This window comes from Eptatretus burgeri, chromosome 5 (assembly GCF_056783735.1).
Source record: "Eptatretus burgeri isolate ZD-2024b chromosome 5, Ebu_testis_v1, whole genome shotgun sequence".
Taxonomy (NCBI): Eukaryota; Metazoa; Chordata; class Myxini; order Myxiniformes; family Myxinidae; genus Eptatretus; species Eptatretus burgeri.
Window position 1 is genome coordinate 84,087,194 of NC_140965.1, and position 17,244 is coordinate 84,104,437.

A 17,244-nucleotide genomic window follows, 5' to 3' on the forward strand; every position below is an offset into this window, starting at 1 on the left:
TCAGAGGTTGTTGGCCAAAGTGAGGGCTTGTGGAGTGGCTGGTAAGGCAGCTAATTGGATTGCAAATTGGCTCAGTGGTAGGAAGCAAAGAGTGGCTGTGAGTGGGAGGATGTCTTGCTGGGAGGATGTAAGTAGCGGGGTACCTCAAGGATCAGTACTCAGACCATTACCATTCATGATTTACATCAACGATTTAGATAAAGAGGTCAAGAGTAAGCTTTCAAAATTTGCAGATGACACAAAGCTTGGAGGTAAGGTGGATAGCAGAGGGGTTGGTGATCAGATTCAGGAAAGTATTGATACTTGCATAGATTGAGCAAAAGATTGGCAGATGGAATTTAACCTGAGCAAGTGTATAGTGTTGGGGATGGGGAAGAACAATGAAAATAGAGATTACAGGATGCAAGGGGTAATTTTGGAGTGTGTCACACAGGAGAAGGATCTGGGGTAGTAATAGATATGGGAGGTAAGCAGGCAGCACAGTGCCAGGCAGCTATAGGTAAAGCAAATAGGGTTTTAGGCTGTTTAAGGAAGGGGATCATTTATAAATCAAAAGAGGTGGTGTTAACATTGTACAGGAATTTAGTGAGGGCCACATCTAGAATATTGTGTGCAGTTCTGGTCACCATGGTTCTGGAAGGACATACATGCCACAGAGAGGATTCAGCGCAGGGCTACTACATTGATTCCCGGCCTAGTTAGACTCAGCTATGAGGAGCGGCTGAAGGAGACAGGGCTTTATTCACTAGAAAGGAAGTGGTTACGAGGAGATGTGATAGAGATGTTTTAAGATAATGAAAGGTATAGATAAAATAAGTGCAGATGAATTATTCAACAGAGCAGACAGTGATAGGACCAGGGGCCAAAGCCTGAGAGTAAAGAAGAGGAGAGTTAAGACGGCAGCAAGGCAGGGGAGTTTCACTCAGAGAGTAGTTAATGCATGGATTGGCTTCCCTGGAAAGGTAGTGGCAGCAGAAACAGTAGATAAATTTAAATTAGAACTAAATAGGTACCTGGAAATTATGGAGATGAAGGGTATGGAATGTTGACAGGACTTTTTGGTAGTTTGAGCATTCATGGGTGATTGTGTGCATGTGCACGGAGTGCTGTTGGTGGGGGTCTCGTCAAGGGGTGTTGTGTGGTTGATGCGTGTTTTTAACCAAACTCATGCCTAGCCCCCTCCACTGAGGGGGAAAAAGAAAAAAAAGAAACAAAAGCTACAAAAACTTCAAATAAATCGATTTAAAAAAACAAATTGCGTTTTCTTCTTTGTATCTTGACTTTGTATCTCGTGTAGTATTGTGTTCGCACAGGCATGATGGGCTGAATGGCCTCCACCTGTGTCTGAATTTCCTTTTAATTCCTTGTGTTTTGCTCAATAAATCGATTAAAAACTACGTTTTTGTGTGTGTGTGCTATTTAGTTAAATCAGGTTCTCTTCATCTATTATTAGGACTTAGATGAAGATCTGATCACATTTAAAATCAAATTTATCAGAATACAGAAATGCTAAAGGGTTCACACACGTTTTCTCACCACTGTATATGACACTGGAAAATACCACATGTCGTTTCACTGACAGAAATATCAAAGGATGGTGGGAGGAAGAAAAAGAGAGGGGAGGAGGAAGAGAGGAGGGTGGGAAGAGAGGAGGGTGGGAAGAGAGGAGGGTGGGAAGAGAGGAGGGTGCAGGAGGGAGGTGGGGGGGGAGGGAGAAAGAGATAGAGATTGAAGAGAGCAAATATGACCTGTCACCGATAATATATGACCAAATCTGACCTTGTCGTGATGTTGAAAATCCCCCCCCCCCCCCCCCACGGACAAATTCATCAATATGACCAAAATAAGTCATGATCTAGATGTTTATCCTCATTTCCATTCAATGAATCTGGGGTGTGTTCAGTTACCAAGTTCCTCCCAGAGTGCTCAACAAGTGGCTTAAGCACTCAAGCAAGCACTCCATTCAAAACTGTTGATAAGAAATGGCTGGCTTAGCAAGCAGTAGCTAGCTGCTTCGGAACTGAACACACCCCTGGACATCTCTCTAGCATATCGTACATACTGTACAAAACACTGACAAAAGGACAGTTTTTAAAATAAATTGAAGACTTCAAATATTAATCGTGACTATTTTTGTTTTTAATGAAAATGTACCTTGTTCAGTTTTCAACGTGTTTTACTTTTTTAAAGGTACATAAACTCAGAGGTGATGTTGAGTGTATGAAGGTTGAGGTATACACTTCATATACCTTTAAATTGTATGTGTACATAATAACTTCTGAAAGAAGAAGTAAAAAAAAAATCTCTCGGGAATTTCCCCGGCCTCCCGACTAATTACTTACGTACGTCTCTAATGTTTATTTACTTCACATAATGTGTGAATTACATGTCCATGCACATTTGAAGTACAATTTGTTTACAAATCCTGTACTTGCACATTATTCAGCCTTGAAAATGCAGGTGAAAACGAATTTGTTTTTAAATTAAAGACCACTGTTTTCTTTCCTCTGCATTATGAGAGTGTACCTTCGTACCTATTTGGGTGGTGTAAAAGAGACCACTGCCACGATTGCTCCAAACAAAACATGCATTACCTCGTTTCTTCTGCATGAGTTGTAATCAAAATATACCTGTTTCCTCAAAACAGTCCCTATATTTTATGATAGAAGATGTGTTGTTCAGTCTTCAAATGTACACCAGAGCCCAAGGAAGCCGTAGAGCTATGCAGAGCAAAAAACGTTGTGGTAATTTCTGGGCTGCTGGAGGGAAAAGCGTGACCTAGCAAATGGGCAGTGCTTATGACGCTGGGGGAGAGGGGCGAAGGCATGGCCCGTGGAATGGGTGGTGCTTATGGCACAGACAGGAACTGAGCTATATATATATATATATATATATATATATATATATATATATATATATATATATATATATATATATATATATATATATATATATATATATATATATATATATATATATATATATATATATATATATATATATATATATATATATATATATATATATATATATATATATATATATATATATATATATATATATATATATATATATATATATATATATATATATATATATATATATATATATATATATATATATATATATATATATATATATATATATATATATATACATACACACACAAGATAAGATCGGAGTGTTGGGGATTATACATCATTTTAAAAGAAAAAGGCGCATCCAACCAAAAATGTAACTCGGTGTATTGTCTTGTTCATCTATACGAGTAATAAACAAGCAAGAGCAGATCTGGTCTGAGGTGACATTTCATCCGCTTCCCAACGGGCTTCCTTGGGCCAGTTACTCCATCTGATTAAGATAAGCTTCAAGTCCATCCAACCAAACTCAGACTCAGACTTTGGATGTTGATATTTCAGCTTTGGCTTATGGTTAAATATTAGATCACATCTTGACAAACTGAATCACAAATTATACAATCTTCCTATGGCTGAACAGAATGAGGTGTGGGGCTGGAGCGGAGTGGGTGGGGGATTACCTCTCATTGGAACAGATACTTGGTCTTGACGTGAAGGGAAGTGACCATGCAGTTGCATCTGCATAACCACTCTTGGCATCACTCATAATAAACTGATGGAACAGAGAGAGTACAATGATGTAAGATTATTTGTGAAACAACAAGGCAGGATTTTCTAATTTAGCCAGAGTACTACTTCAGAGGCAAAACATCCCATGGGATCCTTTAAGTGCACAGGCAGAACTCAACTATATCGTTAAATATACATCTCTGGTCCTTTAAGGTGGCCATATAGATAATGGTTTTATAATTTGCTCAATCACCTTATTTTTCTTTCTATTTAAATTTTCCCTTCATCTCTTGTACTTGAGCATCACCTCATCATGCTACAGTGTTGAGGCAACTGTGGAATGTAGAGGAGTTCATTTACCTTTTCTTGTTCTAAAACTTCCATCAAACAGACATGAAATATCATTCCTTTACTCTTTTTGTTTCTCCCATCTTGTCTTTACTTTTTACCCATTTAATCAGAAGACTTATTTTATACTTTTGAAAACATTTAAATTGCTCTTATGTAGCAAGGCAAGAAGATGCAACTTCATCATTGGTGATGAGAAAGAGAGACAGACAGACAGACAGACACATTGGGACCATACTCTGTGCAGAGCATTGGCGCTGCTTAAGCAGTCTCCTTGGCTATTGGGCACAATCCTGGACAGGTCGCCACTCCAACACAGGATACCAGCAAGCTGATACTCATTTTGCCAACCTCAGAAGGATGACAGGCTGAGTTAACCCCACCTGGTATTCATTCAACAGCTGAGCAGGATTTGAACTCAGGACCCTAGGAACCAAAGCCCACCACCCTAACCATTAAGGCAACACCAGGCATAATTAGTGATTGCTGCAATATTTAATCAAAGAAAATTAACTTATCAACGTCATGGTGTTTACTGAAGATATGGAAGAAACAAAGTATGAATCGTTTAAATTATGATTTTCTTTTCCATTGAGAGGTTGATTGTGAGAGAAGACTCTTCAGGTGTGTTGCTAATACATCCTGGTACAAGGCTGGCTGTGTCGACCGAGTGTTCCAAAAAAGCACCTGGACTTTCTCAGACTTGCAATGTCCTTTTTGATGTGTCAAATGAGCAAGCACCTCGAGAGTATGCCCTTAATTTGAGCTCACCACTGACAGTGGACATATATCCTTAATTCCATTATTATGTCATGATCAGAGAAAACGTGATGAGTGTAAACAGAAAAAGCAAGTGTAAAAATTTGTTTACTAAATTATCCATGTTATAAAACAAATATACTATGAAAGAATGATGGACAGCTTGTTTTTTCTTTCCTTAACAGGAATACTTTCTCAGCAATTTAGGGCCATTTTCATTGAGAAAAGACTGAGGCGGTGCAAGATTGAGAAATAAAAGTTGAAGAAAAAGGAAAGTAGTGGATAAAGGTAAAAAGAGCAGATGAGAGGAGTGAAAGGAAAAATGAGAAAGAGGTCATCTACTTATTATTTGTACAAATTGTATGGTGGTAGGGGGTTGCATTGTGGGGGCTCAATAATTCCATTTTTTCACAATAAATGTCCCCAAAGAGGTGGTAACAAGGGAAAAGGAATGCATAGGACATATGTCGAAGGAGGAGTGGGGTACAAAAAAAATCTTCATTTGTATACATAATATGTAGATGTCCCATCTGCATTTTTGGTCAACTTGTGCAGTTTGCTTGTATGGGATTTTAATCCCAAATAAAACAGTAGCTATCACAATTCCAATGAACTGTGCTTATGATGGTAGACTCAGCAGCCATTGTGGAAATTCAAGTCCATTGTAGAAATCAAGTTATCCCCATTGTCCCATTACCACATCATAATATATGCAATGTCATCAGTCTATAGATGGACATGCCAGCACTCTGCATAGTGTAGCAGGTGTGATAATATGGGACTTTCAAAATAAAACTGTGGAAAGCAAAGTCAGTTATGCTGTGGAAAGCAAGGCTCTCAAAATCTTTGGGATCTCCTGTGATGAAGCTGAGTGTCAAGGACTTACTTTCATATAACAGACAGGTTGGTGGCCCCTCTTCCTAATTCGATTCCACTGCCTTCTTTTTTGTATTGCATCTTCTGCCCTCTCTTGGCTCTGTCCCTCCCAGGTTTCTTCAGGGCACACATGGTTTACCAGTAACCCTCTTCTTGTTAAACTCCCAAAATCCAGGCTCATTGCTCACCTGGCCCTCATTTGTTCTTATTTTCTCTCACCTGTGGAACCAACTTCCACAGTCTGTTCAGTCCCATTATTCTTTCCAATTCTTCAAGACAGCTGTTCACCACTGCCTCAAGTCATCCTTCAACCATACTCATGATCGCTTCTTCCACAAATTATCCCATTGCCAAGCACTCTTGTTTTCCAGGTTATTGTTATTTTTCGCCCCCTTCACCTTTTTTCATTTGTTCGTTGTCGGCTAGTTTGTTACTTTTCTATTTCATCCACGCTTTCGCCTCCCGCGTCTTGCTATGTTTCAGCTTGTGTGCAGCTTGTGTGCAGAATCCACTTTCTCAACAACCCTCACCCAATGTGTTCTTCTCCCCCTCCCCTTGATCTCATTCTCACTTGTACTCTGCTGTTGGTGTTTCCCTCTTTCCATTTTGTTTGTTCCCTTCCGATTTACTCTAGCTCTTCCATAAGCCTTGATCATGTATACAGAAATGGTGATCACCTCATTGTCTCGCATGCACAGAAATCCTTACTAACAATGGCGATAGAGACATAACATATCGTGTGTATGAAGTGACGATTGATATGTAGGCCAACACATATCAAATGTATTGTGTGAATTGGTCTTCAAGATATTTTTTCAATGCCGTGATTTATCCTCGATTTTGTTGGCTAGTTTGGCTTACTGAGCTTATATACACATCAAATGTACAGTGCGAATTATGCAAGAATTATAGTGCAGGCCCCATGGATGGAGTGATATAGAATGCAGCTTAGAATTGCTGCATCATTGGAATTACTTCCTTCAAGTGATTAGTTCTTGTACTTAATAAACATATTTTGATATATCCCTTCCCCCCTTAAAAACAATCACCAGTACAATACACACACCCACTCTCGTGTGAAGCCTTGTGGCTGCTGGTTGCATCATTGGTTAGGGACGCGGCTCTGCCGCTGATGCAGTGAGCAGTACAATAGCCCTATATTAATTATGGAAAGGATCATTCTTTTTCTCCAACAGCCTCACTTCAGATCATCAATTTCGATTCAGACCTGGTCACTCTACCTTGGACATGCTACTTCCACTCTCTCAACAATGGATGGAGGTCCTCATTATCAGTCATGAGATCAGGGACATCTCTCTGGACATACAGTATCTCAAGCTTTTGATACAGTCTGACATCCCACCTTGCTCTCCAAACTGTCTGCCTATGGAATCCAATAACAACTCCACTCATGGATTACTGACTTCCTCCACTCTCATAGCCAACGTGTGGGTCTCCAATGAGGAGCGGTTGAAGTAGACAGGGCTTTATTCACTAGAAAGGAGGCGGTTGCAAGGAGATATGATAGAGATGTTTAAGATAATGAAAGGTATAGATAAAATAAGTGCAGATGAATTATTCAGCAGAGTAGATAGTGACAGAACCAGGGGCCATAGCCTGAGAGTAAAGAAGAGGAGAGTTAAGATGGTAGTGAGGCAGGGGACTTTCACTCAGACTTTCAACCAGGTGCTATAGTGATGTCACAGATAAGAAAACAGAAATATATAGACAAGACCAAATTATTGACAAAAAATTGCAAATGAGTTGATTTTCAAGTGAAAGTAAGTTGTACCTTAATACCCTTGATGATGATACTTCATATCTTCAACATGCAATTTGACTCGTGAGTGATGGTTTATTCTTGAGGAATGTGTTGAGTCGGTCACATATCGTACCTCTTTGTGTACCTTTTCCAGATGCTTCTTCTCTTCCTCTGGTGGTTCCTGCTCCTGACCTTGCTTCAGTTCAGTTTCTGTAATTCAAATTCCCACCATGCCCAGGGTACCAACTTCATGGACGAGGCTTCATGGCATCGCTTCCGTGATGTAAGCAGTATTCACCGTTTGGTTTTTCCTTCCCTCCCAGCCTGACATTTATTGCTCATTCTCAATGCATAGCATGGGTACGCAGCAAATGCATTTCTTTTAACACCATTGTAACGATTGCCATCACATCATTGTGAACAAATGTCACATCCATGTGGATTATAGGTATTTTATGAGATTATCAGTCAGCAAGCTAATACAGTAAGTATATCATTCTCTATTATTCATACTCTTCTATTGGTGCCAAAATATGCTTGCTGGGAAAGGCCTTATTGGATTAAAGTATTAGAACCATCTGGCCGAATGATACGATCTAATGCCTTCATCATTGTTGTTTTTGTACAAATATTTTTCTCGGCATATGACTCACTATCTATGAAAATACACTTTGCTTCACATCAACCACACTGCAAGAGATTTTCTGCACTTAAGTGTATGTATCTTGCAGATGCTGTGTTATTTATAACAATATTTTTTTTAACAATCATTTCATTTTTATCATCATAATTAATAATCCATCATTTCATTTTCCAAAAATTGATCAACTGTTGTGCTCTCTGCTCTGATTTTATCCCCAGTAACAATTTTATAGGGAATTCCCAACTGTGATTTATTTTAAAGATTCCCCTTGCATTGTGGAAGTGTGGGGTATCTCAAAGATTAAATTGTGTTGCCGTTTTTGACGATGTGTACGGTATATAATTGCATTTGAAGAACTGACGTTTTAAGTAAACTAGCACATTAACCATAGGGTTTTTCCGTCACCCGCTGTACACACACACACACACACACACACACACACACACACACACACACACACACACACACACACACACACACACACACACACACACACACACACACACACACACACACACCTATGGCCTACAGTTACATTTTGGCTGTGAGTAAATTTACACCTGCGATTCTACTATGTGAAAAAATCGCACCACCACTTATTCCTTTTCTCTTGATATTCATCTTAGAATTGGATGCATGTTTTGAGTCACATGCATAACATATTGATCAGAGCAACAAATATTGATGATTGTACATGTATGCAATAAGACAATCAATCAACACTCACATCGTACTTTACTGGAGTTATTACATTTACAGGCAACAATATTTGGTTATTTCAGTGCTGTTTTGAGGTTATTTCAGAATTACTTGAATATATCTAACCAACAACACAGAAAGATACGCTGTTAATTTCACTTCTGATATGTGGTTGATGGAGCAAAGCAGAATCGATTCATACAGAAAAGTATCAAATATGGCTTTTGAAGATGTATAGCACAGTATTAGACATTTGAATACAGTACTGTAGTACACACAGAAAGTGGTCTCTCTTTTAAGTTTGGCATAACTCAGTATGCCTGTGAATCTTCACTCTCTTACAAACTACATGTACATTACTTTGCTGTAAGTGTACACATGCAGCATGCTACAAACACATTTTGCCTCAATGTAGGATTTAGAAGTAATCAATATCAATATTAAATCTTTTTTTAGCGCTGTGTTGAAGCCAAACAAACTTTTTATCTTCCCTCTTTTGCATGGTCGATGTATCACAGCAAAAAAACAGTTCTGAACACATTACTGTAGTACATATAGAGTGAGATCTGTGTAGTCTGGCATGATGTAGACAGCATGAATGTTTACTATAGATCTGCAATTCTGTTTGAAGTGTAGATCTGTAATTTATTTTAAATGTAGCAGATTCCATTGAAGAATGGATAAGGAAAGAGTGGGCTCCCTCCTCTCTGCTCTCCCGCTCTCTCCTCTCATCGCACCTGACCAGAAATGGTTATTAAAATGCGTTTTGCCTTTTAAAATATAAATATCCATACGATTTTCTTCCTGTTTTCTTTTTGCAACTGAGTCATAAACCATCTCAGCCACAATGAAAAACAAGAAAAAGAGCAATCAGAGATTGCAGATCCTCATCAGGACTTGTTTTGTGAGGTGTTTGTGTAGTTTTTTGTCATGTATTTTGTGTGGAGTTTGTGTATTGGTGTGTTACGTACTTGACCCTGACCCATGGCGTTTATTATTATTCAATTGAATTCAGAATAGGATTAAAATAAATTCAATTAAAATCAAATGGAAGACCAGTTAGGTACAGTCCTGCATTTGAGTCATCAGAAGGAACCAAAACAAGTAAAAAACAAAGATGAAGTCATCAGGAGGAACCTGTATAGGATTTGGGTTTTAGCTGATACTCCTCTCCCCTCAAACACACTCATGCACAACCATGTGAGCCTGATTCCAAAAAAAAAAATAATCAAAAAGAATCCATATTAAAAAAAAAAAAATTCTGGCTGCCAGACCATGGGGCTGATGTGGTTGAAATTAAAAACCTAGATTTCCCATCACTATTGAATCATAATTCTGAGGTTTCACATCGATGGATGATGGGGTTCAAGAGAAATATATATTTTTTAAGATGTTCGCTCAATCTAACGTGACTGCCAGACCATGTCACCTATCAATTATTTGTGAACACACTGGCATCACCAAGGCTTGGGGAACTTGTGTGAAGTTTTCCCTCGATCTGTCCAGCCATTCTGGAGAAGAAGATTTTAAAATTGGTTTTAGGGTAAATCCAATATGGTTGCCAAACCATGTGACTTATGACATCAGATGTTTGAACGTTTTGTTCCTCATGGATTGGCGCTCATATCTGTAAAGTTTCGCCTCGATCTGTTCGACCATTTTAGAGAAGATTTTTGAAGGTTTAAAAAATATATATATATATATGGCTGCCGAACCACTTGACCATCGACATCATCATTTTTTGTTCTGTGGACCAATTTATCCCAAGATGACCCTCAAAAATTTTCATACTGATCGGATGTAGCATTCTACATCTGCAATTATGATATCATAATGAAGGCACCTATGACATCATAAAAAAAATCATGCTTATTCCCCATGTGGGTACTTGCCATTTGCCGAGTTTCAATTTTTTACTTGGTGTGGTTTTGGAGATAGAGGTCCAAAATGTTTCCTTTTTCCAACATGGCTGCCACACCACGTGATCTGTGACGTCATTAATATTATTGTTATTAGTATTATTATTATTATTATTATTATTATTAAAACATTCTATGTGAGCAGTCGCTCCTATGGTGAAAATTTCATTTCAATTTGAGAATCGGTTGGAGAGAAAAACACTCATGTTCTGTGTGGCCAAACAAACAGACTGACAAATAGACCCAAATGCAATACCCTCTCCTCTCGCAAGAGTAATGAAATCAGATATCGAATTTGAGTTAAGATAAGCTGTGAGAGAGTCAGAAAGTGCGAGCCTTGTAAAAGAGGCCTCAGACCTATACGGGAGGCAATAGTACTGAAATTGTGGGTAGAGTCAGGCGAACATGTCCAACCAATGGGTGGACCCTGCACGCACACATGGACACACGGACACACACCTCCTTTTATACCAAAGAAAAAAAACAGCATAGTTGATGCATCAAAGTTCATGTCTAAGTGCATAAAAACAAATGTCAATGCTGTCCAAGTAACGTAAGTAAGGTGGAGTACAAAGTGTGTCATGAATTTCATTAAAGAAAATATAATCTACAATGCTTTCAAGAACATATTGAGATTTGTATATTTTTGATGAATGCAATCGATGAGGAATTGAATATGTAAGCTGAGAAAATGAAGTTACAGATAATGAGATCAAATAGGCAGGTGTTCATTATTGGTGTCATACTTGATGCCTTTAATTGTTTTTCCTTTAGTCATGTGTCTCCCTTTTTGTTGGTCCTTGATTGTGCAGTTAAACTAAACCAATAATCAAAATTTAGTCAAGCACATATCGTTTGCTTGGCAGAATTTAATACACAGCTAACCTTTACCAATTTTCTCTGCAAGTTGAAGCGACAGGTGGCTCTTGGTGGTATTCTTTCTTGTAATCATCCTCTTGAGGTTGCTGTGCTGCAGGGAATCATTTGACAACTAATCTTGTTCTTGGTCAACATCAATGACTTATTTGCCTCCCTGGAAAATGCTCTTTACCATTTTGCTGATGACATCACACTGTGCAGGACAGTGCGCCACACTTCTGAGACCCAGACTGCTGCTGCATCCATATCTGCAGTTTGAGAAAAAAACAAGTCTTTGGTCAGATAGCTGGAGCAATTTGTCTTTCATTGTCATGAAGTCCCAAGCTCTTGATCTGTCCATCAATAAGGCTTGGATGTCAAACACCTTCCGACCTCCCCCCTCAGTTTACTATATTCGCCAAGCCCGAGAAAAGAGTTGCAATCCTTTGGTCCCAATCTGTGCTTGGTGGGTCATACTGTGGCCTGCAAAAGTGTTCACCCCCTCCAAAATTTTCACACTTTGATGCCACCTGAGCTTATTTCATGATGCTTTCAAATCAAACTTAATATATAGAGTCTTCACAAATGACTCCAAAGTGATAGCGATACAAAATGCAGATAAAATGCAAATAAGTGAGATTAACAAAGAAAATCAGATTTATGATTCTCATTTGCATTAAGTATTCAAGCCCTTTGCCTAATTAACCCTAAATCACTTCAGGGGCAAATTATTTATTTGAAAGGTTACAAAATAAGTGTAATAGGTGTCACCTGTATGTAATCAGTGGTTTAACTTAAAAATTCAGCTCCCCCACTTATCTGAGGAGTTTTAAAGTGCAACTCACTTAATCAACCATCAAGGCAAACACAAAGACCAAGGAGCTTTTCAAAAATGTCAGACAAAAAGTGGTGGAGAAGCACCATTCAGGACAGGGTTATAAGAAGATTTCAAAGTTACACGTTATCCTTTTGAGTACGTACAGTGAAATCCATCATTAAGAAGTGGAAGATGTATCATACCACCCAGACTCTACCCAGATCAAATTGCCCATCCAAACTCAACCACTGGGCAAGCAGGAAACTGGTTCGGGATGTTACTGTAAGTCCAGTAATGACTGAAAAATATGCAAGTCTCTATGTCTGAAATGGGGCTCAGTGTTCATCAATCAACAATACCCGTTCCCTACACGAAGTTGGCTTTGATAGACAGGAGGCAAGAAAGAAGCCATTACTAAAAAATACGCATCTAAAAGCTTGTATGGAGTTTGAAAAAAAAGTAAAAAAACAGGGGTGTAGTTAACACTGTGGTTTATACACCGGAAAATACGGTCGTTTTTTTTTTTGAGGACTATTGAATCAGTTATAAAAAAAAAAATTCAAAGACAATTCACCTCATAGAACAGCTGAGACACAGACAGCTGAAAAGCATGAGAAGAGTAGAAAAGCTGCGGGGAGTAATAATGGATGTCTCATAAAGGAATCGATGATAAGCTCACAACTTAAATAAGTATCCCACTTGGGGGATTGAAGGTTATTTTACCAACAGGTGGGTGACCTTACTGTCCTGATGCAAACTAAACAATAATACAAAAAAAACCATAAACAACAACACCAAAAAACGAAACAACACCAAAAAAACTAAACAACAACACAAGATAAAACCCCTTTTCACCCCCTTTATAGGGGGTGCATCTGATGAAGAGCGCAACCCCATGATATATTGCTCTACTGATGCATCCTGCCACATTTGGTCCATATCAGTCAGGTAGTTTGTGAGAAGATGTTAAAGTCAAATGTTAATAGATGGACAACCAGACTCCAGGACCCACTCTATGAGCTTATTTTGGAGAAATAACCCAATAACTGAAGCAAGAAGTAGGACTGGACAGAATATGGAAGAAAGTTTAACATATAGGAAACGAAGGACAATTTAATATCTCGAGGTTAGCTGTGAACCTGGATTTATTTCAACAAACATGTACTTCTGGAGGTCATCACACAGATTTGGTTGAACATTCAACCTACTTGACCCACTGAAGCTAGAGTTAGAGGATGCAACACCAGAAGAGAGTTTGGGGGTGGGGGGAAGGCTTGAAATCTGCCAACTTAGGAGAAGTAGTGAGATCATGGCAGGTGGTTACACCTACGATTGGTCAGGTTGCTCTGATGGTTTCCATGCCAAAGGAGCTGCTGTAGCAGTGTCCAACAAGCTGACTTCAATGATAATTGAGGTAACACCGGTCAACGAGCGTATTATGAGACTAAGGATTCGTCATTCCTTGGGTGATATTTCCCTGGTCTCTCCATATGCTCCGATTGAGGTGAGTGATCTCACCCTGAAGGACACATTCTCTGTCATTCTCGAGTCTGTAGTTCAGGAATACCTCAGGCGAGATACTATTCTGGACTTGGGGGAATTCAATGCATCGACTGGAACTGATAGGGATGGTTATGAGACGTGTGTTGGTCCCCATGGGTCTGGAACTGTGAACCCGAATAGCAGTAAGTTCCTTGACTTTTCAAGAAGTCATGGATTTAGGGTGGCTGGTTCATGGTTTCAGTGCCCACAAGCTCATCACTTAACTTGGTATTCTAACACTGGCAGTGTGGCAAAGGAGGTTGACCATGTGCTCATTGATGGTCGATGGAGGATGATCCAGAACTGCAGGGTCTACCGGAGTGCTCATTTCCTCAATACCGACCACAGGCTTGTTGTTGCAACTCTGAAGTTGCATATTAAATCCAGGAGAATGGTACCATCCCAGCCTAAGCTGGATGTTGGCAAACTTAATGATGAGAGGGTAACTGAGGAGTTTGTGAAGAGGCTGAGTGTGGATTTGGGGGGTCTGGGTACTTTGGGGAATCCTGAAGAGTTGTGGAGTGCCTTCAAGACCACCATCCTTGATGTTGCCTGTGGATGTCTTGGAACTCACCGGAGGACAAAGAAGATTTTGGCTCTCAAGGGACACTGGATTCCATTGATTAGAGTCGCAGGGCCAGACTTAATGGCATAGCTGCGCTATTCAGGGAGTTGAGGCAGCATCACCTGTCTTGAGGCGCTTTTGAGGCAGGGGGTAGAGCATCACCAGTGGTCAAGTGATTGTCGTCCTACTTACAGGGGAATTTGTGCATTGCGTTCCTCCAAGCCCACCACTCGGTGTACTGCAGTTGGAGCGGAGGGTGGTGCGCTCTTGACAGAGGAGTTTGAAATGAAGGCCCGCTAGGCCGGTTACTTTGAGCGGCTGTATGAGGCTGATCTACCAGCTGTTGAGTTGGATGTCAAGAGTGTTACTATCCCGATTGCTGACCCTCTAATCAACTGTGATCCACCTTGTTTGTGAAAACATGGGCTGCAGTGAATCGGTTGAAATGGGGTAAAGCTTCTGGGATCTATGGCATCCATGCTGAACTTCTCAAGGCTGGTGGAAATGCTGTGCTCATGTCGTTGCCTGCAGTTCTGTGCTATGCCTGGAACACAGGCATCATCCCAACTGACTGGAAGAGGGCCTTGTTGTCCCTCTGTGAAAATGGAAGGGTGATCGCCAGGACTGCAACAACTACTGAGGGGTGACACTGCTCTTAGTGCTGGGCAAGGTCTTTGCTTGGATAATGTTTGAAAGGGTTCGCAACCATCTGCCTGAGCACCAGCACCAAGAGCAGTCGTGTTTTACACCGAAGAGTTCAATGATTGACCGTATCCTTGCTCTTCAGGTCCTCACCGAACACAGACGAGAGTTTCAGCAGGGGCTGCATGCAGCTTATGTTGATCTCTGCAAAGTATTTGATTCAGTGAATCAGGATGTCCTCTGGAGGATTCTTGGTCTTCGTGGGGTGCCACCCAAACTGATCAATCTGATGTCTGAACAATACTCTGGTACTTAGAGTGCTGTGAGATGTGGTGATACCATCTCTTACATTTCCAGTTGTTACTAGATTTTGTCAGGGGTGTGTACTGCCCCCCACACTTTTCACCGCTTGTACGGACTGGATTCTGGGGAGGATATTGGGGAGATCAAGCTGTCGTGCATCGTTTGGGAATATCAAGATCTCTGAGCTTCATTTCGCACATGGTGCTTCCAGTCTTGCTCTAGGTATGTGAGGCTTGGACTCTGACTTGGGATCTGAGATTGAGACATCATTCCTTTGGTACCAGGTCTCTTCGGAGAATCATTTGGTATTGCCGGTCAGACTTTGTGTCCAACGAGCGGTTGAGAGAGACTCAAATGAGATTTGTTACCTGCATAGTCCACAAACATCAGCTGTGGCTGTATGGACATGTGGCTCGTTTTCCTGATGCTGATCCTCCTCATCAGATTCTCTCAGTGAGGGAGCCTCGTGAGTGGAAGAGGCCAATGGGCTGACCATGTGCCTCATGGTTGCAGCAGGTTTATTGGCATTTCAAGGAAATGGTGATGGCCCAGATATCTGCCTGTGGGATGGCCAGACGGAGGCCCCTGGAGTACCGACGGAAAGTTCACACAGTGACGCGCTGCTCCGGCGCATGCTCCCATACATGACCTGACCTGATGTACTGTCCTCCTAAGAGGGATGCATCAATTTACATCTCCCTTTTTGCTAACATGGACCATCTTATAACTACCCATCCTGACTCCCTCTCTTCCCAACTATTCAGTGATTCCATGCCAATTGGTTGGGTGTTGGTACCTTGTCAACCAGCCATGACATTGCAGCAAAGGTCTTCTGTGACTCCATAGGCCTTACCCAATCAGTGAACTTTCTGACTCGGACTTCTCCCAGTGGCATGTACTCGCTTCTGGACTTGGTAAGGACACATTTCCTTACGAATATATCCTGTTACTCCTCTGCTCCAATGGGTTAATCTGATCATGTGCTTATGAGAGTCAACATCTCTCTGGCTGTTGTCAGAGACCTGCCTCAGTCTGGCAGTTCACTCAAACTGACTGGCAGGGACTGCAAGAAGTCCTCTCATATCAACACTGGTCCTTCATTTCCACCTCTCCTGATATTAATACTGCTTCTGAATTCTTATGCACAACCTTACTTTCCCTTATGTCAAGATTCATACCATCTCGTCTGTAGTTATCATACCCATCCTTCTTCAAAGACCTGGTGGTGCCTTGTCAAGTCTGTCTCTGGTGTATGTTCCCCCTCCATCCCTTCCCTCACTTCAAGCAGCATCACACCTGGCTCTGCTCATGAGAAGGCCCAATGCCTCAATTATGTGGTTGCTTCCAAATCTTGTGTCCAACCCTTCCCTCCCTACACCTGCCCAACCCTCTCATACCCAACTGCTCCTCAATACTGTGTCTTTCTTACTTGAGAAGGTGGAGAGGTTTCTGGTAAACCTTGACTCCGATTCTACGACAGCCTCAGAGGGCATCATTGAATGTATCCTAAAAACCTTCTCTGTTACTATTGCTCAATCTCTTTTGGCTATGTTCACTCAGTCATTCTCTCTGGATCAGTTTCTACCTGCTTTGATGTCAACTGCAATGCAATTTAGCATTGCAGTTGACATCAAACCCTTACTTTTATTGAATGGCCTGATCTTAGAGTATCAGTTCAGTTTCAGGCACGGTCATTCTACTACTCTGGATATGCTGCTTCTACTTTCCCAATAATGGATGGAATCCCTCAATCTCAGACTTGAGATCAGGGCTGTATCTCTGAACATATCTTGAGAATTTGATGCAGTCTGGCACCGCATCTTGATCTCTGAATTCTCTGCTTTTGGCATCCAAGGCCACCTCTTCTCATGGCTCACTGACTTCCTCTACTCACGTAGTCAGTATTTAGCCATCAACAGGGTCC

General features: G+C 40.7%; 1 protein-coding gene across 3 annotated transcripts in view; it reads left to right on the plus strand.

Moving 5' to 3' along the window:
* SPOCK3 (SPARC (osteonectin), cwcv and kazal like domains proteoglycan 3) overlaps positions 1-17,244 on the plus strand; it is a 570,187-nt gene that overhangs the window by 18,553 nt on the left and 534,390 nt on the right. For 2 of the 3 annotated variants that reach the window (XM_085882734.1, XM_085882736.1), the window contains exon 2: positions 7,487-7,615. In XM_085882734.1, the coding sequence (XP_085738860.1) occupies positions 7,487-7,615 (129 nt within the window). Of the gene's footprint in view, positions 1-4,963; positions 4,983-7,486; positions 7,616-17,244 lie in introns of those variants that run through there. The other variant, XM_085882735.1, reaches the window with a different exon arrangement.